Here is a 27,373-nt window from a genome sequence, read left to right as displayed (position 1 = left end):
AATTGCTTCAAATTCTTCATCAAAATAGTACAAATGAATTATCTTCAGTTCCTTGTTGGCTTTAGCCTTAAAAGAGTAAAAACAGGTAATATTCACAACTATTTGCTAATGCACAAACTCAGTTGATTAAAATTAACAGTATTTAAACTTGGGGGAAATTGAAGGTTGTTTTTAAATTATTACAATTAACTATCAGCCTGCACAAGGAACTAAAAAGCAAGACTTTAGTTACCTGCCCTTCCTGTCCAGTTCCTGGTTTGTGAGACAAATTCCCAGGACCTCTTCAAATTCTCCATCCCCTGATCTGGGTACCATTCAATTACCCATCGGTCAACTTCTGCATCAGAGGTTTGCCACCACACCTCCAGGTGGTCCTGATATTGGTACACCTGCACAGCCTCAATGCACTGGAGAGCTAACACACAAAATGGAATTGGCCTTATCAAGCATCACTTGCTCAACATCCAGTAAAAGTGCCCCAAAGCATGCATTGCACAAACCAGAAAACATGGGCATTAGGGAGGGAAGAAAGCTCAAATTCAGACAGCAAAACTATGACATAGACAAAATAGGGTTTTAATCCTCCCAATTTCTCCTTTCCATTTTTTCTCAAAAGTACCATTTGTATATTCTACTCTACCCTGCCTCTTCCTCTCCCCCATCTCCCAGAAGAACTAAGTCTTAGGAAAGTATCTAATGCTCCATATACACTAAAGTAAAATTGACTTATAAAGCCAAATGTGTGTTGCCCTCCTGGGAGGGTGGTGGGTGTGAAAATGTCTGGACTGAAAGTCCTTTAAAGCTTTTCTACTTTATTTTAATGAATAAGTGATGGATATTTTGAGGGAAAGGATTAAATTTCTAATTGTAGAATTCCAGGCATCAAATGAGGGGGAAGAAGAAAAATGATATCCAAAGGGAACTTCCAGATGATGCCAAAATTATACCAGGTAAATTCACATGTTGTTTACAGGTTCAGCAGACACCACAGCACTAGAACCAGATTTTGTGCTCCATTTGGGGAGGGAATATACATATGTGGTCTCAAATTCAAGCTGTGGTTTGAGCAGGAAGGATGATTTTCTACTGAAAATATTTCAAATCCATGAGAGCAGAAAGAAGAGAATCACAGGACCTCCTCCAACCAACCCTGTCCCCATCCTCCACTGAAAAACACCCAGCTTGGATTTCCTGGCCAAGTTGTACTTAGAATTAGGAATCATGTTCCATCAACCATGTCCAGGAGAAGCCTGGGGACTTACCCACTAACCCATATTCATCCTATAAGAGAAAGAGAAATCTAATGTGAATAGAAAATCTTTTTTCAGCATGGCAAATAGGAAAAGCCTCATGTTACAACAGTTTAGAATCCTATTCACAAAACACCACTTTGCAGTCTCTAAATGTGCTTTTTCCTCTCCACCCCTGCTGGATCTTGACCTCACTCACTCCACTGCTAGCACATGGCCATGATTCCCCATAAAAGAGGTAGAAGTTGTAGAGGTCCACATAGGGGCCAAGGAATTGTGGAAAGAAGGTATTACATCCATAAATCATGTGTAAGAGCCCCATGAATCTCTCCAGGAGGTTCTTGCAAATGTCCCAGATAAGTCTCCATTTCTAGCTCATTTAATCTCTGAGGGACCTCATCCCAACTTTGTACTTGTCCTGACAGGTCCCATTCCCAGAGTGAGACCAGCTAAATCTCTGCTTCAAGGCTCTGATGGCTCCTCAGGGCTAAGAGGGTAACTTCCAAACTTCTGAAGCTCATGAGATTACATTCATCATCAATATTGTTTTCATTTTTCTCAGCAACTGTAGGGTCACATTTCTGCAGCTTCATGTTATCTCTAAATGAGAAAAGGTCCTCTACCTCTTGGAGATCTGTATTAGCTCATCCTACTTAAACACAGTCAGGAAACAGAAAAAAGAAGGAAAGCAAATCTTTTCAGAAGCTATTTGAAAAGCCTTTCATCCATTTTTGATAAGTGGACTAGTAACAGTAATGCAATTCTTATCCATGCCTCAAAGTCCATCTAGGGGACCGCATTAAGTCAAGCATAATGCACAGTCTCCTAAGGGCTGGACTCTCATTTGCCAGTACACTGTTATATAATGCATTTTAATTAAATTTCTTCTACTTCACTGGTCATGAATTTTTAAAAACTATACAGTTAAGTCATGCATATGGACATCTTAAATGTACCATATTCACGTAGTAAGGGTCTGTTGAATGAAAATACATAAGAAAAGGAAGAGGGTTGAGTTTTGCCAGTGTGTAGGGATCTTGTAAGATTCTTATTGAATAAACATCACCCTAAAAGGCAACAGCTACTATCTTCAAAAGTGTAGAACTTGTGAACAGAGGTAACTACACTTTGAGAACCCTAGAGATTGGTATTTGTTTCCTCATCTATAAAATGGGAATAATAATAGCACTTACCTCCCAGGGTTGCAAAATACTTAGCACAGTACCTGGTACATAGTAGGTACCATATGAATGTTAGCTATCATTACCATTACGATTATAAGATGACATATTTGTGTGTTTTAATATACATTTTGCTAAAACGGTTTTTGGTTCCAAAAATATCCATTCACTCAAGTCTAAACGACTGAAGTCTATTAGCTTCCCAGTTCATAAATCATCTCTAAAAACTTAAATTCTATTATGTTGTTCTGTTACATTTGACTCTTCAAGACCCCATTTGGAATTTTCTTAGCAAAGATATTAAAATGCTTTGCCATTTCCTTGCCCGGCTCATTTTACAAATGAGAAAACTAAGGTCAACAGGATTATATGACTTGCCCAGGATCACATAGCATTAAGTGCCAAACGTCAGATTTAAACTCTGGTCCAGGCCCAGTGTTCCACTCAGCCGCCCCTCTAGTTCTTGTTTCTACTCCATAAGCCTTAGGATAGCTAATTTTTTTCAGGCTCCTACCTTGAATGCCTCACCCTAAACACTGTCTCCTCACCTTACCTCCCTTTAGAGATAAAGTCTTAAAATTTGCTTGAATGTTTAATTTTCTGTTTCCTACAAATCAGTTTTCCTGCTTTCTTACCATTGTGGAAAATGCCCAATATAAGGCTAGATAGAAAGAATAGCATCTAAACTCTCACTGTTCCAACAGCTTTAGTTCAATGTCTATTCTAGTCGGTTTTGATTAGCAGGATCCTAGGTTGTAGGAATCTGGGGCTTAAATCACTCTATCCTAAAATGGATTAATAAATGATTGCTGAGTTTTAGTTGATTCTATGTATCTTTTTCACTAGCTTTGTAATCACATCTCCCTCTCATGAAGTCATTTTCAGATCTTTTGAGGGTGGGTACCAAGAAGCTCCATCTAGGCTATCATCCAGGTATCATTAAATTTAGAAATTAACCCACTCCAATTATAACTCTGGGCAACTTGGGAAGATTCATCTTCCTAAGTTCAAATCTAGCCTTAGACACTTATTAACTGTGTAACCCCCTTAAGTTAGTCACTTAACTCTATTTGCCTCAAGTCCTCATTTGTAAAATGAGCTGGAGAAGGAAATGGCAAGAAATGTACCTTTGCCAAGAAAATCTCAAATGGGGCCACAAAGAGTGGTCACAAAGGCTGAAACAATTGAATAACAACAATGATAACTCTTCTCCCCATCCCCACCTTAATGCCCCCAAAAGTGTCTCCCTTAAACATAAGTTCCCTCTATGACAATTATTTTGGTGGAGTCAAAAATCAAAGTATTTTCTATTCTATTACAAGTAACATACGTTTTTCATGAACAGCCGGGATTCTGAGTGTCGCTTCTGGAGACACACCATCAAACGTACTGTACACCACAGTCACCAGGTAGGCAGCACTTCCCAGATGTAATTTAAATTGTTGATCGGTCGTCATCTTTGTTTCCTTAACAGTGGTCTCATTTTCTGGAAAGTACCAGATGTTGTAGCCAAGTGTTTTCCTTACATTCGGGTCTGCTCTTGCCTCCTACACACAAATAATAGTGAAACTACTACCAAAAGTCACACCAGATGTCACTGAAAATAGACATTTTGTGGAAATAGTGATGATGAAGGATTTATGGGACTGATTCTATAACCAAGAAATTATGCTTTGATACTAAATAGCACAAGGTGGCTAAAATAGGATAACTCCTTTTAGGATTATAAAACCCTTTAAGGGGATCCCTATTTATGTGAGTGCTGTAGAGGTCATAGTACCCACCATGAAACCCAAGTAATTAAGAAGACTTAGATCAATTTTAACAGCTCCCTCTCTCTAACCTCCTTTCACTTAACCCCATCAATGGTTGATTAATCCCACAAAAGGCTGGTATAGTCACATATGGATGCTGTGAAGACCAATTCTTGCTTAATCTCTAAATATGACCTGTTCCTAGGCCATCCATATAACAGAAAAATACAAGCATAGATTGATTTCAGAGTTGACCTATTCATTTAGTTCCACTCTAGGGCAGTCACTATTCAAACCAGACTCTTGAACAAGGGCCAGAGAACTACTAACCAACACTTTGCTCTAGGGAAACAGAGCAATCACCAGCTTACAATTAAAGAGCCAAAAAAAAAAAAAGACATAAAGATGGCTTCAGAGAAATTTGAAAAGATTTATATAAATAGATGCAAAGTAATGGGAGCAGAAGTAGGGGAACAATTCATATAACACCATATAATAACACTGTAAAAACAAAAAAACAAATTAGGAACTCTAATTGATAGAATGACCAACTATAACTCCAGAGGACCATTAATGAAGCAAATAATTTACCTCTTAATAAAAAGATAATTGACTCAGAGTAAAGAATCAGATATTTTGCTTAAATAGGCATTGTTAAGCAAATTTCTTTTCTGTAGGGATATCGTAGAGTCATGTATTATAGAATTAGTTCATTAGGACTCCGGGATTTATGTGCACTGGTACAAAAGAAATAGTGTTAGGTATTCTTTTTCTTTTTCCAATGTACAGAAGAAATTAGGAGGAGGAAAGATACTAAGAGTGCTGATCCACAAAAATCAATCAGTCAATAAATAGAAACCTTAAAACATTTAAAAGAAATTGCACAGGAGAGGTCAGAAGGAAGTTTAGAAGATAACATAGACAAGCAGGACAGTTTTGAAATTACAGGTTGAATTTATTCTATGTTTAAAAAAAATAAAACTTTCGTACATAATAGAAATTCATGGTTTCATATGTAATCATCTTTTTCTATTATACTTTGTATATAGAGACATTTGTTAAGTGCAGATTTTTTTTAAATTTGTAAACAAATGAAGGACTCATGAAGTCCCACTGCTTACAGATTTTTTTCCCTACTGCCAGGCCATCCTGCCAAAAATCTGAAATTTTCAACATTGGATTCTCCTTCCATAAAATCACTGTTACTTGAGGATCATATTCCTACATTTAAAAAATACCAATGTCACCTGGGAAAGAAAAAATGATGCATTAGCCAGGATCAATTTGTCAGACTATCAGGTTCCTTCAGAAATAAGAAAACAAGGGCAATTTTGACAAACAAAAGACACTCCACAAAAAGGCACCAGGGACAAAATTAAAACAAAAACAAAGAAGGAAATACTCAAAGAAATGTGTTTTTCATCTAGATCACAGACTGGGTCTGGCCTTTCCCTGCTTTTGCTCAGCCTTGGGTTGTTCTGAAATAGGCAGACATGTTGGCATGCTATTCAAATTTGCAAGAAACAACTGGGGTAGCTAGAAGTTTCCCAAAACTATTTCTTTTGTGCCAGTGCACATAAATCCCAGGGTCCCAATGAACTAATTCTACAATATGTCACTCTACGATATCCCTACAGAAAAGAATAGTAAATGCTGGCCATGGATTAGATTTTTACACTCAGTAAAATAGGCAACATCATCTGTTGAATGATGATATTTATTTATTCCAGTATCAGGGAAGTCATTAAAGTTGTCATTACCCTCACTTTCCATTGCTTACAAGTAAGTATTTATCTCTCATCTCACTTACTCTGTCTCCTTTCTTCTTTCTCCTCTTTCCCGTTTCTTCCCATCTCTCTTCTCTCTTTCCTAACTCCTTGTCTCCTCCCATTTTTTCTCTTCTCATCTCTTCTCTTTTCCGTCTCTTCTCTCTTGTAATCTTTCTACCATTCCTTTTCTCCTCTTTATTTTTTTCTTCATTACCTCTATTCCATCAACTCTACATCTTTATTCTCTCTTTTCTCATGGTCCTTTTCTAAAAGAATGACTTGCTACAAACTGTTGTTGTTCCTTTTGGAGAGAGAACTAACTCCAATACCTACAATGATCAACCAATTCACCTGTTCTTAAATCACTGCTTTTCAAACTGAAAGATCTTAGAGTGAAGTCCCAAGGAGGAAGTCCTCCCTCACTTCAATCCAATTCACTTGCATGTCATAGCATCACCTACCTCCCTGATGTGATGTACCTTTTTAAGGACAAAAACATCAACAACAATCTAACAAGAGCTTTGCTCATGGCATTTAAATTGTGATCTACACTGTTGAATAGTTTCTTCAGTATCGTAGGTACTATCCTTGCAGATGATTTATGTAGGGCTAGACAGAATTTGTTCTGTTTAGAAAGACAATTGTGAACTGTGGAGGATTTCATGAGCCTTTTGGGCAAGGGAATATGAAAAAGATTATGAAGTTCTAATAGACTAGTGGAACCTACTGTGTGATACGAGAAGCATTACCTTCCATAACAGCTGCACTGTTCTCCCTCCATCAGGCTGAGCTGGCCCAAGAATTCTCCAAAGGTCCAAACTGGAATTTGGAGCTGTGGAAAATGAAGTGTGAGATGATTGGTTTTCCCAAATTACTATCATAAATTGGGCAGGAAATTTATTGAACAAAAGGACTTAAAAGAATCCACCAAGCTGCTGCTAAGGAAGATGCCATTTGGAAGCTCTTTGTTGTATCTGTGCTTTTGAAGAACATGAAATCAGAGAAGTGGGAGCAGAGATGGCAAGAATAACTTCAATCTGTCAGGCAAAGTGATTAGTTACAGTGACCAGCTAGTTCTCCAAACACATGAACAAGAATCCCCTCTCTATTGCTCAAGATGGGATTCCCCCTTGAGGGAGAACATTCATTCCATTTTCTGGCAGCTCTAACACAGGAATTTTTTCCCTACATCAAGCCTGAATTTTCCTCTCTGCAACTTGCAGTTCGGAGGTCAAGAATAGCTTAAACCCTTTCTTTCATTTGATAACCTTCAAACCCCTACTACTTCTTCTCTAAGTCTTCTGTAGACCAAATAGTCTCATTTCCTTGGACCAGTGTTCATAATATGAACTCAAGAGGTATAAAGATCCTGGCTACCCTCTTCTGAAAGCACTCTATCTTATCATTCATTGTCCCTTTTTAAATGTAATGCTCGGAATTGAACAAAATACCCCAGATGTGATTTGACCTGAGTAGCACAAAACAGACTAATTTTTATATTATCTCTTTTCTTGTGACTCACCATTTCCTTTATCTTTACAAAATAGTGAATAACCATGTTCTTCAGAGGAAAAAAATGGTGGTTTAGGGTTTAAACAAGACCCTTTATTCTGAAGCATCTATTTTTAAGGGTTGGGACTATTAACCTTAACTCCAACATCTCTGGGTTTGGTACGTTTGGGTCAGTGGTCCTGGCAGGCTTGGAAGTCTTGGAATCATTGGGCTTTGTGACCTTAGTACTATGATAGCCTTGGAGTCAGACTTGGTGACTTTTGCTTCAGATTGGAAGCTATGATATCAAGCTCGGTGGCTACAGGAGTCAGACTTGGTGATTGGGGGTCAGTGATTCTAGGGACCTTAGAGTTGGGCTTTGTGATTCTCAGGCCTGGGCATTTGGGGCTGGCCCTCAGGCCTGTGTGCTTGGTGACAACCTAGGGCCAGCATTATAGTCAATATTATAGAACCAGAGAAAGGAAGTGATGTCCAAGGTCACAGAGATAAGTGACAGAGCTCAGATCTAGGGTCTGGTCTTCAGACTCTTAATCCTGTGTTAGTGCCATTCAATAATAATAAATAATGATTAATAATAAATAAAAATAAGTAATAAAAGATCAGCTTGCCTAGTCCTTCAGTTGTTCCTATTCTCTCTTCACTCCAGTTGCTCCATAATTCTGAGGTGACCACCTGACATTGCATAGAGATGGCATATTGCTGCAGAAGCAGCAATCCAGTGAGATTATATGGTCTTTCATTTTCCAATCTTTGGTTGCCTAGCTCCTGAAGAAAAAGACAGAAACAAATTGGAAAAGAAACCTAAATTTGCCCCCCCACCACTGTATTTACATGAATGCTAAAAAATTGCTCTTACATGTACTTAGAAATAAAAATTAAATAATATTTTAAAAAGAAGTGGGTGACATGTTTTATCTTTGGTCCCTTGAAATTGTGGTTTGTCATTGCCTTTATCAGAGGTCTAAATTATTTCAAAGTTGTTTTTCTATCTAATATTGTTATCATTATCTAAATTGTTCTCCTACTTCTGTTCATTACACTGCATCAGTTTATAAATTTTTTTCTTGAACAGTACAGCATATCATTTCTTATGACATAATAGTATTCTATTAAATTCATATACCATAACTTGCTTATCCATCCCCCAATATGTGGGCACTCTCTAAGTTTCCAATGTTTTGCCAATACAAAATGTAGTAGCAATATTTTTGCACAAATGGATCCTCTTTCTTTGATCTCTTTGGAAATATGAAGCCAGGAAAGGTATTGCTAGGACAAAGGATATGAACATCTTAGTATCTTTGGGATTATAGGTCCAAATTGTTTTTTAGAATGGCTGGACCACTTCAATGTTCCTTCAATAATGCACTCTTGTTTTTACATAGCCCCTTCAATAGTTGCCATTCACCTTTTTTTCACTTCTGTCAATCCCATGGGTATGAAGTGTAATGCCAGAGTTGTTTTAATTGAAGATTGGATTCTATGGTCTCAAAGGATCCTTTCAGTGCTAAATATATTATCCTATCGTACTATGTCAGAGTGAAAGGAGACCAAGAAAAGATAGTAACTACATATAGCTTTATCAAGGAATTTGGCTGAGATTTTTAATTGATTGATTATTGATTTGAAAGTGAATAAAAATATAGGATGACAGTTTGGGTATATATAGTAAGATTTTTTTTCTTAAGAAGGGGTGACTTAGGCATATTTGTAGGTAGTAGGAAAGAAACCAATCCATAAGAATAGATTGAAAATTAGTGAGAAAGGAGGGGTGGTAAAGGAAATAAAAGGAAGAGGATCAAAAATTCAGGCAGAAGAGCTGGTCTTGACACAGAAAAAGGCCTTCTTTTCATCAAAAACTAAAGTGAAAAAGGAATTAAAGGGGCATAATGTCAAAGAATTTTAGTATGTAAATAAGGAAATTTAAGGCAATGGCCTTTGATTCTTTTTTTTTTTAATAAAGGCAAGGAATTCAGCTGAAACAGTGGAGAAAGAAGTACTAGAAGAAGCTTGAGAAGAAAAAAAAATCTGGAATAGCCCAGGTGGTGAGTAGAAAAGAGAATTTAATTAGGAAGGAAGAAAAGAATTTCATACACACACACACACACACACACTCACATATATATATATATATGCACACACATATAAATGGAAAGAGAGAGAGAGAAAGAGCTTTGCTGAGAGTAGATAAAATAAATATGCAACAAATGATTTAGTAACACATGCAGAACTCAATTCTAAATAATGTCAATATTTCATAAATTAACACAGTAAGTAAATGAATTGTCAAATCCACTGGACTAGAATACAGACCCCACCACTTAATTATGAATTATATATATATATATAAATACACACATTATATATGTTTATGTAAAAATGTGTATGTGTATAATACGTATGGTTATTTGCATATTGTCTGTTCTATTCACAGTTAAGATCTTCAAAAGACAGGGATTATGGTTTTGCTTTTCTTTGTATCCCTAGCATTTATCACAGTGTCTGGTACATAATAAATGTAAGCACTTCATAAAATTGACTGCTACTGATTGTTACTTACCTACATTATTCTTATGCCTATAATTGCCTTTATCACTTTTGGGCCTGACACTGCGTTTTCTCAGAATCTACTGACTTAATCTGTTCAGATTTACACAGAGGCACAGGTCTCATTTTACAAACGGTAACAACAGTATATTTTCACAACATAAAAAGCAAAATAGAAAAATGAGGTGGGGAGGGGGATTTATCATTCTCTGTCAGCTACTTTCAGTGTAAAGTCAGAAAGTCCCTATTATATACATAATTTGCTTTTATCCAAGCTACCTTTAATTTGATAAGTCTGGAAAAGGAGCTCCATTTCATATAACTTACCCAATTAGTACTATTCACTCTCCTATATCTCAGTTGGCATATATATGAATCTGAAACAGGTACCCCATTTGGTTTTCCCCATGTTACTTGAAGCATATGTTTAACACCTGGGATTGGTTCCACAGTTAGATTGGTAGGTGGCTCTATTTTCACTGAAAATAAGAACAGGAACAAAAAAATCATATGTATAAAAGGATGAGAAGGCATAGCCAAAGATAATGTAATTCAAACTCAAAAATATTAAATCTGAAAACTGATTTAAATCATAGGTGTTTTAGGTCCACTATCAATATATATTCTAGCCTAGACAAGGATAAGCAAAAGGGATTCAGAGAGGAGAGGAAGAAGATAAAATGCCCACTTTCCTATGGAGTATCCCCTCTATTCTAAATGATAAATCAATGTGACTGTCTTTCTACAACCACAGCACTGACTCATTGACTATTTCCATCAGTGTAATATTTGCCAGTTTGCTGAATATGTATGACGTGAAATCTTGAGTTGATTTGATCTATTTTTCTCTTATTAATTTAATCCAATCTTTCACATGGTTGCTTCCAATTTCCAAGTCTTTTAAGAAAAGTTTGCACCTATCTCACAAACATTTATCCTTTGGGGAATATCACTTAGTCTTACAAATTTATGCCAGTTCCTTAGATATTTTGGATCTCGGATCTTTTTCAGAGGTACTTGGTACTTTCCCTCTCATCTATTTGCTTTGATTTTGTAACTGCAAAAGTTTTTCAACATCATTATATGAAATTTCTCCATTTTAAGCTTTCATCATCACCTCCCTCCCTTCTCTGGAGTTTGTAAGCGGTAAAAGTTTTATAAACATTCTGAGCTTAGCATAGTAATATAAGTTGAAAGTCTGAATATAATTTCTGACAAACTGCTTTCCAGGTTTCATAATATCTCTTCTCAGATAGAAAGTTCTTCCTTGAGCAATTTACACTATAAAAACATAAGTTATTAATATAAAAGTAGACAATTTTTCAATTGTCCTTAAAACTTGAAATAACTCACTGACATATAAAAGACCAAATTCATGCACATATAAAAAAGTAAAATGAATAAGTCAAAAAGGTTTTTATCTTATGTCAAGGTAGATTTAGCAAGACTACTGTGAACAAATTTAATTAGTTCACTAACAAAAGCTTTTAATTTTCTTCCTTAAAGATATTCTTTAATCCAGAATTCTCACTAATTCAAACTGTCCTTTATTCTTATTATAAATGAGACCATAAACCATATGAAAAACTAAAATTGCCATAGATATTTGTGTGAATAAAATCATTTGTATCATAGACATGTTGGAAGTTAAGAAACATATAATTTATATGAATTTGACACATTCATATTTCTATATGGTTGTTTTAAAATAATAGCTAACATTTAAAATACCAGAATGAAGATTAACTCTATCAAGAGACTGAGAAAGGCAAAAATTAATGAGAATTTTTCTTTAATTTGTGGCAAGGAATGCTTCATTATGCAAGGGAGAAAGGAGGAATGTATTTAGAAATGAAAGCAATGTAAAAAGCATAAAATACAAATAAATTTAAAGAAAAACATTTAAAAGGACAAATGGAAAGTATGAGAAAGAATGGACAGTTTTACTGTCTTCTTTCTCCCTTCTATATTATCAAGGAAGAATTGATTATTTTAAGCATAATTAATACTAGAAGAAAGAGACTGGAGTCACTGAAAATAGAGTTCATTTTTCTTTTAGGTTTTCTTTCCCAAAGTATTGTCATTTGGCTTTGGTTGGGGGTCCTTTGTTTTGTTTTACTGACAAGGTACTTTTCTTGTGGTATATATAGTAGCATCTACACAAGACACTCCTGAGCTAGGAATCTATTGGCTCTATAAGTATGCAGACAAACACTTTAAAATAAAACTTTTTTATACTACCAGCTCACACTCACCTATGTGTTCCAAGTACCAATATGTTACGTTAGACTTTTGTTCACCAAAAACATTTTTGGCTTCCACTTCAATGGAGTAAATATCAGGATAAGTCAAATATGGGTAGAAGAAAGAACATGATGTATGATTCTCACTTCTGCATGAGTCTCTTGTTTTTCCACTTTAAATATGAAAATGGTTAGACATTAATTTAAAGTGATTCAAAATTGACTACATTAATAATAAGAAAAAAACATAATTATCAATAGATACAAAAAGAACTTTGGACAAAATATAACAGACATTTCTGTTTTTAAAAAATACTAGAAAACAGACAAATGGACATTTCTTTAACATGATAGATATGATCTATCCAAAACCATGAGCTAGAATTACATGTACTGGTGTTGTTGCCAATAAAATCAGGAGTAAAGCAAGGATGTCTATTATCACTGCTACTATTTATTTTAAAGCTAGCAATGGCAACAAGACAAAAAAAAGAAATTGAGGGAGTAAGCATAGGCAAAGAAGAAACAAAATTATCACTTTTTGCAAATGGTTAGATGATGTGCATAAAGAATTCTACAGTCAGCTAAAACTAAATAAAGCAATTAATTTTAGTAGATTTGAGGAATATAAAATAAATCTATATAAATCATCAGTATGTCTGCATATTTTCAACAATATGGACTAAGAAGACACAGAAAGGGAAATTTCATTCAAAATAACTAGAAAGAATACAAAATACTTGGGAGTCTACCTATCAAGATGTACATAGAAATTAAAAGAACACAATTACAAAACAGCAATTACAGACATGAAGACAGATCTAAACAATTACAAAATATTAATTGCTCAAGGATAAAACAAACCAATATAATAAAAATAACAATACTACCTAAGTTAATTAACATACTCAGTGTTATACAAATAAGACTACCAGTGGATCACTTGGGAATAACCAAAGTATGCTATATGAATGTCATAGCAGATTATTATGCCATAAAAAATTATAAAGGGGACAATTATAAACAAAATCTGGGAAGACTTGGATAAATTAATGCAGTGAAGTGAATTTTAACAAAGCAGCAAGAAAAGAAATGGAGATGGACCAGAAATGTGATTAGATTAAAAAAAAATACCCAACAATTATTTGACTAAAAGGAGAGATGTTAAGAGAAGAGTTAAGGATGACACCAAGATTTGCAAACCTGAGTGACTAAAAGGATAATGGCAACCATAACATAAATAAAAAACGGTAGAGGGTGAAGGAAAAAAATAAGACATATTAAGTAAGAGATGACAAAAGAATGTCCAGGTGGACATATCCAGAAGTGAATTGGTTCAATATAAGGAAAACTGTAAACTAGATATACCACATTAATAACAAAAATATTTTAAAACACAATTATATCAATAGATACTTTTAAAAGCTTTTGACATTATCCATTTCTGTTTTTTTAAATAGGGATAAATGAATCTTTCTTTACTATAACAAATAATGTTTCTAAAACCAAAACTCAACATTACTTGTAATAGAAAAATGCTAGAAGCCTTTCCAATGAAATCAAGAAGCAATCCAAGCTGTTAAGAACCATACAAAGAAATATTACAAATCACTAATAATTAGAAAAATGCAAAATAAACTCCTCACACTCATGGAATTTGCAAAGATGACCAAAAAAAGAAAATGACAATTATTTTAGGTGCTATAGGAAAATAAGCACTGATGGTGGAGCTATAAATTTATCCAGTAATTCTAGAAAGACCTGTATGAGCTGATACAAAGTGAGGATAACTAAGAAAACGTGTACAATAATAAAACTATAAAGAAAAACTTGAAACAAAAAAAACTTTAGAAAAAATTTGAAAAACTTAAGAATTCTGATCAATGCAATCAGCAAGAAAAATTCCATAGTGCTGATGATGCAGTATGCTGCCCACCTCCTGAAGGCCTGAAAGTGCAGAATAAGACGTACGTTTTCAAACATAGCTAATTTGGGAATTTGTCTTGTTTGACTATGTATATTTGTTGCAAAGATTTTGTTTTTGTTTTGGGGTTGGGGGTTGGGGTTTAGGGTTTTTGTGGGTGGTTTTATTTTGTTTTGTATTATAGAGAAATAGGGAAGGAAAAAATGACTAGTAATAGGGTTGCTCTTCCCCCTGCCCCCAAAAAAGAGAGTCACTGAAACAATAAAAAAATGCACAGAAGAGGGCAGGGGGAAAAAAGCTTTGAAAGTCAATTAATTGTATTAATTAATGTTGAATTAATTGTATCCTTAAAAGGAAAAGCAAGCAGTATATTATGTGTGTGTATATATATATACATATGTATATATACACATATATATATTATGGTTTCAGGTATAATGCTCTTCTCTGTCCTCCCTTGTAAATAAATGGAAATGCTAATTTTATATGTTATTTGTTGAATTCATATTTTTTTAATTTAATTAGGTAAGAAAGGGAGATGTCCAGAAGACAGTAGGAGATGAGGGACTGGACTTAAAGTAAGGGGAATATGATTGGATGGGTGGATTTGGGAGTCATCTGCAAAATTGAATTATATAACAATTGAATTCATGAGAATTCTGTCTCTGTTATCATAAAGTCGCTTAATCACTGTGTAAGAGAAGGTGCTGTCTGAGTGGACAAAGGAAAATAATTCTCAAACACACACATAAGAGCTTGACTTTTGGCAAAAGATTAGACTTCATAACCACACAAAAGTCATGGAACGGAAAGGTTAAAATCTTCACACATGGCCTTACTATCTTACAAGAGAATTATACAATTGACAAAGATCTGTCATATACTATCATGCTTGCATACAATATGCTATCTAATCCTTCAAGTTTCCCGCAAGTAGGAAAAATCATTTTTCAGTGAGGTCATGTTCTGACGTGTTTTCCTTTCCTTATCCAAGAAGTCATGTGTCTGTCTGTGTGTATGTGCTGTGTCCATGGCACCATGTCTCATGGATGCAAATGCTACAAATCAATAACATAAGAACACATTTGCCAGAATCCAACCCTCCCCTGGGGCCCTCAAGACAATACATTTTACCTGGTTTCATGGTCTGTGGGGAACCTGTGCAATGGTCTACGTGCTAGTTTCCAATAGCATCCGTATCTGAATCATGATCATGTGTGTTTTTGTTTCTTGTGAGATCAATGATTCCCTATATGTCATTTTTTTAAAAAGAGCAATATTTTATTTTTTTCTCCAAAAGCAGTGCCAGACTACAAAAACCACATTAAAAGATGAAGTTCCACTAGAACCATTTGGGATCTTGCTACAAATGTAGGAACATACTGAAAGTGGAGCCTATTTTTGATAGGCTGGGGTAGTATCCCTTAAGAGCAAAGAGTCTCTTCTCAGTATCATCATTTATTTGCCTTCCTTGCTCCAATAGGCATAACAAATATCTGTGGAGACCTCTGTGATTAGAGAAGTTACAGCAGAATTCCCATTCATCCTAACCCTAAGCCTGAGTTGTTTGTCCTTGCATGATTTATAGTAATATCTAATCATCGGACTCATCATTGAAAAAAAAGCACTTCAAGTATAATGGAGATCGTGCTCTGAGACATAGTTTGCTTTGTTGCGAAGACATGGGATTTTGCTGAAAGGAAGTACCGGGGCCCTCTCAGACTCTGATGCACAATGAGTTTTCTGCCACGTTGCAGAAAGGCCCTTATTGAGCAAGGAGCAGTGATCTGTGATCGTGGGAACGGGTGTAAGCCGAGGGTCCCAGCCAGTGGCTACGTGAGCAGGGATGCCTGAACAGGGCTTCTCCTCTGTGAGCGAGCTGCTGAATTGCTGCCTTGGCTCTCCTCCCATTGGCAGATGCCATGAATACGAAATGCCCACGAGCTGCTTCTCTGGATGGGTGATTGGGGATTGCCTGCTGTTCACACTTCGATCACACTCACTCGTGCAAAAATGTATATCAACAAGGCTGTTCGGCATCATAACCTGGAGCTCTTTTCACACCCTATGAGTCTCCCACCTCATTCATCTCCCTCAGAGATCAAAGGGCTCATATTCCAAGAGCTCTTAAAAGCCCCAAAACAACTGGCACCTGGAAACAGGGACAGGAACCCAGAGGGTGCCAGAGCGACCACTCCCTGGCCAAGCACTGCAATGTGGTCAAGGCCCTTTATGTGAGGACTGCAGAGGGAGAGCCCCCCCCCCCACCTGCGCTGTTTCCAGACCAGGCAGAATGTGGCAGAGAGCGGTTAAGCAACCTAATGGGCAGAAAATAGGCACCCTACTCCCTCAGACAGGGAAGCATATGTTGGGACTATATGGAAATGTATAAAAGAGCAGGGATGCACAGTTCAATTAGGAGACATTAGGAAATTCCTGGACATTGCTCACAAAGTTTCTCCATGGTTACCTGAGGAGGGCTGTTATAATTGTGAGAGATGGATTGTTTTTGGTGAACAGCTCATTGTCTTTGATAAAAAATGACCAGGAAAAATACAAAATAATCTCATTAAACAAAGTCTGAAATCAGAACCAGAAAAGGAGGGCGGGAAATTTACAGTTGGAGCACAGACAGGTCCATCTCTTAGCAGCAGATGTCCTTCTCCTGAGCCTGAGCAGGATGATAATGAATGGCCTCCCCCGCCTCCACCGCCTTCAGCCCTGCCTTATTTTTGTGTCTATCCAGACCTACAGCCTTTCAAAGCCTAAAAAATGAAATAAGAACTGAGGAAAACAGGATCAGAAATACAAAACAAAGACTGCAGCAACCCCTAGTAGACAAAAAGTAGAAGGTAATCAGTTATATTCTTTACCTTCACTTCAAAAAGTTTTGCAGCTGGCTAGAGATCAAGGCAAAGACACAGAGGAGTGAGAAGAATTACATCCTGTTATAGAGGAGGATGACCCTTTTAACCCGGGCAGAGAAGACAGACATGAACCACTTCCGTTAAAAGTTCTAACCTAGTTTAAGGACAATTTGAAACGGTCACAGGCAATTTTGTGCCCCAGTGACTGGAAAGCACTCGCATGGCCAGTGTAAACGCCAGCCAGGCAGTGTTCTGGATGACAGAATTTTTAGAACAGACTCGGTTGACTGCCACTGAGGTTTTTCCAGGAGCAAGCATGAAGTTATGTTTTGAGCAATTTAGTGGCACTGGGGCCCCCAAACTAATTGGGAAATGACAGCTCAAGTAGGGACAGATATAAATCAGAAGTGGAGGAACAGGTATGCAGCTTTAAACATGAAGGGACAATCACAGTAATAAAACTCAGGAGCAATGATTATTACCACCTACCCCTTCATGCTGTTTGTGAAGTGCCCATTCAACAGTATCAAAGAGGAAAACAATTAAAAATCCTTGTTATAAATCCTCCACTCCCCTGGCCTTCATTAGCTATCTCAGGCATACAAATAAATGAGGAAGTTCCTGTGTTTGTAACTATGATTAATATTGATATATTTTAACAAGGGACAATGTATAGCTCAAGGAATATAGTCACTCCATCTGAACTTACAGTTAAAACAGAAGATAATACTTGTGAATTAGTCCCACAGATGCATCCAAATTCGGAAGCCATTGTACAAATATATTTTACAAAGGCAATCACACTCACTCAGCCAATACTGATCCTTACTTTGAATAACCAACAGTTTGAAGGATTAGTAGACACTGGAGCTGACAGGACTGTGGTGGCTGCTTCTCAGTGGCCCCCTTGGTACAGGTAGGAGGCAGTAAAAGTAGGAGGCTTTGATGCCCGCTGAACTGGTAAATTGGCAAAAAGATGGAAAGATAGGAGCCATTTTTCCTTTAATAATAGATGGCTTACATATTAACTTATGGTGTAAGGATATATTACATCAATTAAGGATGAAAATTACCACAGATTTTTAGGAGGGGTCATTGCTGCTATGGTTTTCATCACTCTAAAAATGACTAGCAACACACTGGTGTGAGTGGAACAATGGACTCTGTCTAAAGAGAAAACAGCCACTCTAACTCAATTAGTACAAGAACAATTAGAATTAGGACATATTGAGAAAACAAATAGCCCATGGAACTCCTCTGTATTTGTTATAAAGAAAAAATCTGGCAAATGGAGATTGTTAACAGATTTGAGACAAGCAAACTCAGTCTTGAAAGACATGGATTCTTTACAGGCAGGTTTGCTATCCCCAAACATAATCCTCAGGGAATGGCCCTTCTGGATAATAGATATTAAGGATTGCTTTTACTCTATCCCTCTTCACCCTGAGAACAGGGATAAATTTGCTTTCTCACTATCAACATATAATTTTCAAAGACCTGTAGTGCTGGGGACTAACCCTAGAGGTGATAGGGCAAATGATATATGGCAAATGGATGTTACACATATGGGAAAAACATGCATTCATGTTATAGTTGATACTTAGTCTTTTTTCTGCATCCTCTCAAGAAGGGGAAGCTGCTTCACATGTAATAAATCACCTATTTCACTGTTTTGCCTCTATGGGTATCCCACACACCATTAAGACTGATAATGGACCCTCATATACCTCAAAAATATTAAAACAGTTCTTATCGGAATTCTATATACATCATATTTTGGGGATTCCTTATACTCCTACAGGGCAGGCCAATGTAGAAAAGACTAATCACACCCTCAAGAGATTTGTCAAAAAACAAAAACAGGGAAATTGGAGGTAGTGTATAAAGCAGTGTACACAATAAATTACTTAAAATTTGATTCAAATGATTTAAGTCCAGCTATGAAATACTCTCTGGTAAACATAGATAGAGAATCACTCAAAGATAACACCCCATCTTCATTAAGAAGGCCTCCTAAGAACGAGACTATGGTAATGAAAAAGAGTCCTGAAGGATGGGAGGGACTAATGTGGGGGCCAGGATATGCTTGTATCTTCACAGGAGAAAATCTTCAGCAATGGATCCCCATCAGACATCTTAAAATTGTCCATAGAACTGAAGAGAAAAAGAAGGAAGAAGAGGCGACCATCCAACAGGACGAGAAAATGTGCCTCCAAGACCACTAGATAGATGCTCTCTATATACATGGGATTTGTTACACACAATTGGGATTGGCAACAGAGGCCAAAATGTGGGCTCTGGACCCACCAGGCTCTAGAATTGTCTCATGGGGGGGGGGGGTATCATGTGACACATACTGGACATGCAGGGAATGCCCTATCATAGCAACACCCTCATCCGCGGGAGGGTTATAGCGGTGTGTCTACATAATGGATCATCAGGTTGGCCCCTCACAAGCCTCCCTGGGACACATTCTGCTCACTCAAGAATTGGACTGGCAGTTTGGCACAAAAACATCTTGGACCCTGGTTCTTGGACAAATGGCACAAGAAGTCACTAAAGCCTGTCTGAGAGGGAAATGTGTTTATGTGGGGAGCCTCTGTAACTATTATCAAAGAAACATTAGATTTTTTTTACAATATTACTTGTTGGAATTGTATGCTGAAATTGAAAATCAGACTGTATTTGTGATCACTAGAGCTCATAGAGAGTTGTGCTTCCTGTCAAAAGTGAGAAACAGATCTTAAGCCCATTAGAAAAAAGAGAAGTATCATTGGAAATAGAGTTATTGAAACTCCAGGCTCAATTACAATGTGAATCCAGATAAAACTGCTGAAAAAAATCAAACATTGGTTTGATAATACGTCTTTCATGATGTTTAAAATTAGAATCACGGATTGCCCTGTGTGTTGGTATGTTGTTGCTGCTTTGTTTTTGCCCTGTAATATTAAGATGCTTTCATAGATCTTTCTCCACCAGCCTTTCAGAAGTTGCAGCTCAAGAATGGACTTTTTATCTTAAAGATAAAATGGGGAGGGGAGGTTGCAAAGGTACAGGATTCTGCTAAGAGGGAGTACCAAGGCCACCTCGACCTTTGATGCACAATAAATTTTCTGCCACATTGCAGAAACGCCCTTGTTGAGCAAGGAGCATTGATTTGTGATTGTGAGAATGGGTGTAAGCTGAGGGTCACAGCCAGTGGCTTCCCCTGTGAGCGAGCTGCTGAATTGATGGATCTCCTCCCATTGGCAGATGCATATGCAATGTCCAAGAGCTGCTTCTCTGAATGATGATTGGGAATTGTCTACTGTGTACACACTGATCACGCTTGCAAAAATGTATATCAACAAGGCTGTATAAACTGGAGAGCTTTTCACACTCTATGGGTCTCCTGACTCATTCATCTCCCCTCTGAGATCAAAGGGCTCATGTGCCATGAGCTTCTAAAAGAAGGCCACAACACTTAGTTTTTCTGTGATATTGTATATGCAACTGTGTCCCAATGGCTTAGTGTCAGATATGAGGTTTTTAATCTAAGAAAATTTGCAAATCAATAGCACCACCCTACATTTCTCAAAATCCAATACACTCACCAGACCTCCAGGACAGTCTACAAAGCCTTTTCCACTCCACCCACCCGACTAGCATATTGATTTACAGCCCTTGCCTTGGATAAGATCTACTGCAATTCTTGGAAGCAGACTGGTTTAAAAAGAACAGAGAGAACTGCCAAATGTTTCATGGCTGTTGAACTTCTAGGTAAGGAAAAAGAATGTAGATATCTTATTTTTAAAACCCAAGGTACAGGTGAAAAAGTCTAATTGACTAGAAGTTTAGTTTCTTCTAGGTCTACCACTGCTAAAAATGCATAAAGAAGTTGCTTCTGAGGCTGCCCTCTTGTGAAGACAGTTTGAAAGCTTTATCATATAGTAACTATTATATCAATTTGAAAATAAATGTCAATAATTGCTTTGTCTAGACCAAGTGGTTCCCAAAATGCAGTCCAGGCCTCCTGTAAATCCCCAAAACTCATCAAGGGTATGTAAGGTCAAAACTATCTTCATAATAATGCTGACATTTTTATTTCTAATATGGTAAACATTGATAGATATAACCCACATGAATAAAAGCTTTGGAGAGGGGAAGAGGAGGTATTCTCAATGATTTTTAATAATATAAAGTGGTCTTGAGTTCAAAAAATTTGAGAAAGACTAGTCCACACCAAGCAACATTCCAGTTATAGAGATGACCATCTGCATATTAAGAGTCTAATAATATATATATTTATATTTATAACATGATCATGTGTGTAGTTTCATTTTTGGCAAAACTAAATGATTTATTACCAATTTAATTTTTTAAATTAGCAAATTTTAAAATTATATTTAATTAAAACAGAAACAATCTTTTGTTTTGCTTTCTAACAAGATCACTGCAAAAATTTCCAAATTTAAGGGAAGATTTTGGTATTGTTTTTTTAAACAGTCCAAGCTGGGAAAATGGAGCAATAGATAGAGTCCCAGAACTCTATCTGGGTTCTCCCCCAGGACTGGGGAGAATCCAAGTTCAAATCCAGCCTTAGATACTTACTAACTATATGATCCTGGGCAAATCATTTAATCCTGTTTGCCTCAGTTGCTCACAAATGGCATGGAAAAAGAAATAGCAAATCACTACCATATCTTTACCAAAGAAATAAAAATCCAAATGGGGACATGACTGAAATAACTCAACTACAAAATAACAAGCTGGGAAGAATGAGATAGATGATCTCGGACCTTGCCAAGATGGTCTATCTGTAGCTCCAGAAAGTTTGAGAGCCACTGGTTTGCATGCCCCACCCCTGACAAAATTTTAGTTTTCTCCTGAATATAATGTAGTGCTGATATAAATGCATACAGGCCACTTGGTGAAGCAATAAGATCCCAAGATTTGGAATCCAGTTCTAACACATATTGTGTGACCATAGCCAAATTATGATATATCAGGGAGAGACCTGAGATACCACCTATTCCAAGTCTCTCATGTTACAAATGAGGAAATTTAAACCCAATGAAGTGACTTGCTAAAGTCCCAAAGGTAACAGAAAGAAGCGAGACTCAAAACTCAGATCTTGACACCGAGTTTTTCATATCTCTTTCTACACAGCTGCCTCTAAGCCTGTGTCAGGTCAGAATAATATCTACCTCCCAAAGGGAAGAAAAGCGTGTGAAATGTTTTCTAAACGTTAAGGACCAAAGAACTATGAGATGATCAGTAAAGTCACTTCTACCTAAAATATTCTGTTATAGTTTGTTTCCCCATCACGACTGTGCAAAAAATGAATGTTAGAGCTGGATAATAAATGGTAGACAGAGATGATAAATAGACAGATGATATATAGATGATAGGTGAAAGACAGATGAGAGATTGATAGATTAAAGATAGATAGGGGAAAGATAGAGACACAGGTAAAAGGATGGATGGATAGATCCATAGATCAATTAATTAAAGATAGGTGACAGAAAGGTAAATAGATAAAAACAGAGAGACAAGGAGAGAAAGAAAAATAGAATATAGAGAAAAAAGGGGAAATAAAGGAGAAGTAGAAATTGAGAGAGATAAATATAGATAGATAGATAGATGGATAGATGGATGATAGGTAGACAAAGAGAAATGGTAGATTATATCTTGCTCATTAGACCGGGAATTTTACAAAGAGGCTGCACCTTATCTAGCTTTCCTGGCATCCTTCAAGATGGTTTCAGAAAAACCTATAAAGATTTACTTGAGTTGATACTGAGTGAAGTGAGCAAAACCAAGAGAACACTGTACACAATAACAATAAGATTATGTGAGTATCAACTGCAATGGACTTGGCTCTTATCAACAATATGGTAATGCAAGGCAATTTCAACAGACCTGGGATAGAAAATGCCATCCACATCCAGAGAGAGAACTATGGAGACTGAATGTGGATCAAAGCATCATATTTTCACCTTTTTTTTAATTGCCTTTTTTTTTCTTTCTTTTGGAAAGAAAGATATTTTTCTTGAGCAACATGAAAAATTTTATTTTTTCTTGCACAATTGTAATGTCCTTCTGGAGGTCCCTGTTTGGATGCCAAAATGTAGTGTCCAAGCTAGCTTTCTGGAGGATCTTGGGACCAGCCTTGGTCTTAGTAGAAGAGTAGAGGAGACGGGAGAGCCACCAGGAGGATGCTCAAAGATGGAATGTCTTTATTTCCAGTATTCTCAGCTCTTAAATACCCTATTGCAATTACATCATTACTGATTGTGTGAACTAGAGAACCATTTCATCACCATGCTGAGTACTAAGTATATATGAACTAGAGAACCATCATCTCATCATACTGAATTAACATCTTGCTGTAAGTATCTTTGCTTCAAGTATACTTTTCTCAGAGTTCCTCAATATCTGCGGGTCCTCTACATCATGACAAACAGGAGAAATGTTTAAAAGGATCACACATATTTAACCTAAACCAACCCACCCTTTTTACAAATAAAGATACCAAGGTCCTAGAGCTAATTGATACCAAATAGGGTCCTTCAGCCCAGTTCAGAAATCTTTCCATGCTTCTTCCCCATTATTTCCCATTCCATGAAATACTCAGCCATAGTCCAACAAGCAGCCGGACTGCTTCTGGCTTCCTCGTTCTGATTTCCTCAACAGGAAGTACTCCTATCTCTCTATCCTTTCTCTTTTTGGGTGTTTATCCTGTCGGGGACAGCACCAAATTTCTGTTATCCTAGTTCCTGACCACTGGACAAGAGGCAGCATGACACAGTGAATGAGGCACCAGTACCTGGAGATAAGAAGCCTTGTGCTTCCCCTGTCTCTTACTTGCTGCTCAACTTTGAGCAAGTCGATTAATTTCTCTAAGTTTTTGCATCCATAAAATAGAGATAATTAATCTGTCAATAGTACATTGTTAAATATTTAACAACCAGCTGTCTAAAAAAAGTATACACAGAACACCTTTAAGTTGAATATATATTATTAACATTTTCTCCATCGTATTCTTAAGTCTAGACAATCAAGAAATCAATGCCTGATTTGTAGCATTTCAGAATTTCTGAGATGGATATGTTCACACTGAAAATTTAACAATCTACTCTTAATAGTGTACAAGCTGGCTCCAGCAAACCCCTGACTACTTTTTGGAGTTGCAGTAAAGATCTGACGAAGTAACATATATGAAATATTATATAAACCACTAAATAAATCACTTATTCTTATCATGTAGTATCCAAGCACCAAACAACTATAAAAAAGATATTTTACATCTCCACAGACTTATAACCAGAATTAATTAAGAACTTTCAACTCCTTCTGCCATCATGCAAGCCCATCTCATACTTACTAAATTCTCACAACAGTGTATTCTGTAAGATAGACTTCCTTTTCTGGACTCCAAGTACAAGTGAAATTTTTCTGATAATAGAAAATGCAGGAAATGTTTTCTGGCTTCCTTGGTATATCTATAAATCACATGAAAACAAGGGAAATAAGAAAAGATAAATAATGTCACCATTGTGTCTTTTGCTGAAAAAAATGTAGCTTGTGCATTTTTTCCTAAAGTGAATGAAGCATTCTGTGATGGGTGGGAACTCAACAAAATAAAAGTAAAGAAAAGGAAGAAAAACCAAGAGGACAAAAAACAAGAGGACAAGACTAAAGGCAACTGGGATGAAGAGGACTCCAAATTTTGCTCTTATTTTTCAATGGGAAGACAGTACCCAAGAATTAGAGAAAAGGGGAGAAAAGCTTTAAAGCATACTTAGGTTCTTCTTGTGGTAGTAATACAGAGAAGACTCAGTCCAAGCTTCCTGGGGGTCCTGAAGACTTCCTGCTAAAGCAAAACATCATGGTTCATAGGAGTTGGCTATATATATATATATATATATATATATATATATATATATATTTCATTAAAAATTGGAAAATGACAATGACCTGAACCTCTGGCTCAGCTTTTATGCTTCCTTAGATTCATTTGCACGGCAGACTCTAAGCATTTTCATTTCTCCAAAGCACTAGAGTGTGTGAGACTAACCAGGTAATTAATTTTATGGTGCATAACTCATTTTTGCTAAAACACACACACACAAAACCCTTCTATATAATTCTTATTTCCTATTCTATTCCACATAGAATATAGAACATAGAACTGTTCTAGATCTTCTTCTCTCTTCCAAAAACCCTAATAACACCCCAGTATTTATAGCAGAGCACTGAGATTCTTATTTTACTGCAAAATTGTCATCCAAAAGGAACTCCCTCATTTCTACTCTTCAACTCCTTACAACTCAACATCACCCATTTTTTCCTCATTCATGAAAGGCTAGAGTAATGTACTAATATTTCCTATTTCCCAGACATTACCTAAGCCCATCCTCCCAAATTCTGATATCTAATTTCCCCAGGTAGATGCTGTTATTGTTCAGTCATGTCTGCTGATGATGGGTTTTCTTAGCAAAACTACTGGAATAGTTTACCATTTAATTCTCCAGCTCATTTACAGATGAGGCAGACAGGGTCAAGTGACTTTCCCAGAGTCGAGAAGCTAGTAAGCATCTGAGTCCTGACTCCAGGCTTGGTGTTTATCCATTAAGCCACCAACTTCCTCAAGATAGTCTCTAGCTACCTACAGAAGTATAAAATTAGGGAAATGTGTGTATATATATATATATATATATATATATATATACACATAGACACACACTCACCCCATATGTGTATACATGTATATATATATATATATATATATATATATATATATATATATATTCACAAACACTACATACAGATATATATAGATAGATAGCTCCTAGACACTTCATATTCATTCAATTTCTCCATATAGCTATGAAAACTGTTTTTAACATAGAAAAAAATTTTAAGTATTTTGCCCTCTTCTCTCTCTCCTTATTGACAAAGACTGTCTTTCATAAAGCCATCCATTCCCCCTTAAAATGGGACTACATTAAATGGACAAATTGGATAATCATAAAATTAACATTATATCAGAAGGGGAAAATGAAAATCAAATGATCCACCAAAAAATGGCAACATACCCGCTAGGCAGAAGTTACCAAGTAAAAGAAACAGTGTCCAGAACAGCATCTTCTCCACCATGATTCAGAGGGACTAATAAAATGCTGAAAGAAAATAAAGCAAGAATTAATGTACTACCTATTTTCAAAACAGAGTGCTATCATTCTGTATTCAATAGACTGTTAGTTCCTTGAGGGAAGGATAAGTATTGGCTAGCACTTATATACTACTTTAATGTTGGTCAAGAACTTTACAAATAAAGGGTGTCCCAAAAGTCTAGTGTCATTTCAAGCTTTAAAATTGCTAAATTATTGAAGTTTTAAATTGCATGAAAGTTTAAAGCTTTAAAATAGCATTAAGACTTTTGAAATATCCCATGTTTATCATCTCATTTGATTCTCAAGACAATCCTATGAGTAGGTCTTATTATTATTCCCATTTTAAAATGAGAAAGTTAAGTATAAGAGAGAATGATACAAGTCAGGAGAGGATACCAGTAGTGGAGGGAATAGAAAAAAATTTGCTATAGAATCTGTTGTTTAGGCTGCATCTTGGAGGAAGAAAGGGGTCCCCTAATGCAGAGGTGGGCTGCGAACAAAGCTGGGGGTGATGCAAATGCCCAGAGATCCAAGATGGAACATTATGGGTGACAGGGAAAGCCAGTTTGACTGGGGATGGGGATTAAGTTCAGGAAGCTGTTGTAATTATGTCCAATAAGGCCAGAAGTATAGCAGAGGCTTAATTTGAGAACTTTAAAAGCTAAATGGAAGATATTGATTCTAGAGACCAACAGGAAGCCACTAAAATTTATTGGGTAGAAGAGTGACCTCATCAGATAGGCACTTAAGGAAAATCGTTTTTTGGAAATTAAGTATTATTGCTATTGAGTCCTTTTCAATCATGTGCATTTGATTGATGATTAAACCAATCCACCTGTTGTTGATTATATGGAATTGGGGAGCAGGGGATCAATCCCTACACTTGAGGGAACGCAGTCAGTGTGGGCTAGAGTCTTTGGTAGAGTTTAGAGACGACCTTCAGTCCCTGTAAGGATACCAGAGAACCCCAGAGGAGGGATGAAATGCAACATACCTGGCCTTCAGGAAGTGAGACCAGGATAGCACGTGTGACAGAGAGAAGGGTCAGTGCAAGGGGCTGTGGTGGTGGGAATAACATTCAGCAAGTGATTGGTTATGTGGAGGGAAGAAATGAAGAAATGAATTCTGGATTCCAGTTCTTAGGAATCTCTGATTTCATATTTGAAAC

General features: G+C 36.6%; 1 protein-coding gene across 5 annotated transcripts in view; it reads right to left on the bottom strand.

Annotated features, from left to right (window-relative positions):
- The window catches only part of IL31RA (interleukin 31 receptor A), a 68,429-nt gene that overhangs the window by 24,280 nt on the left and 16,776 nt on the right, over positions 1-27,373 (bottom strand). For 3 of the 5 annotated variants that reach the window (XM_031965182.1, XM_031965175.1, XM_023495753.2), the window contains exons 2-10: positions 26,128-26,211; positions 24,831-24,902; positions 24,414-24,531; positions 12,269-12,429; positions 10,341-10,492; positions 8,075-8,231; positions 6,704-6,786; positions 3,762-3,978; positions 233-415 (exon numbers count right to left, since the gene is read on the bottom strand). In XM_031965182.1, the coding sequence (XP_031821042.1) occupies positions 233-415; positions 3,762-3,978; positions 6,704-6,786; positions 8,075-8,231; positions 10,341-10,492; positions 12,269-12,429; positions 24,414-24,531; positions 24,831-24,902; positions 26,128-26,188 (1,204 nt within the window). In that variant the 5' untranslated portion in view covers positions 26,189-26,211. The remainder of the gene's footprint in view (positions 1-232; positions 416-3,761; positions 3,979-6,703; positions 6,787-8,074; positions 8,232-10,340; positions 10,493-12,268; positions 12,430-24,413; positions 24,532-24,830; positions 24,903-26,127; positions 26,212-27,373) is intronic. The other 2 variants (XM_031965190.1, XM_031965197.1) reach the window with 2 other exon arrangements.

Source organism: Sarcophilus harrisii, chromosome 1 (assembly GCF_902635505.1).
Source record: "Sarcophilus harrisii chromosome 1, mSarHar1.11, whole genome shotgun sequence".
Classification (NCBI taxonomy): domain Eukaryota; kingdom Metazoa; phylum Chordata; class Mammalia; order Dasyuromorphia; family Dasyuridae; genus Sarcophilus; species Sarcophilus harrisii.
The sequence above is the reverse complement of the archived record's forward strand: the minus strand, read 5'-3'. Positions and strand labels throughout refer to the sequence as shown.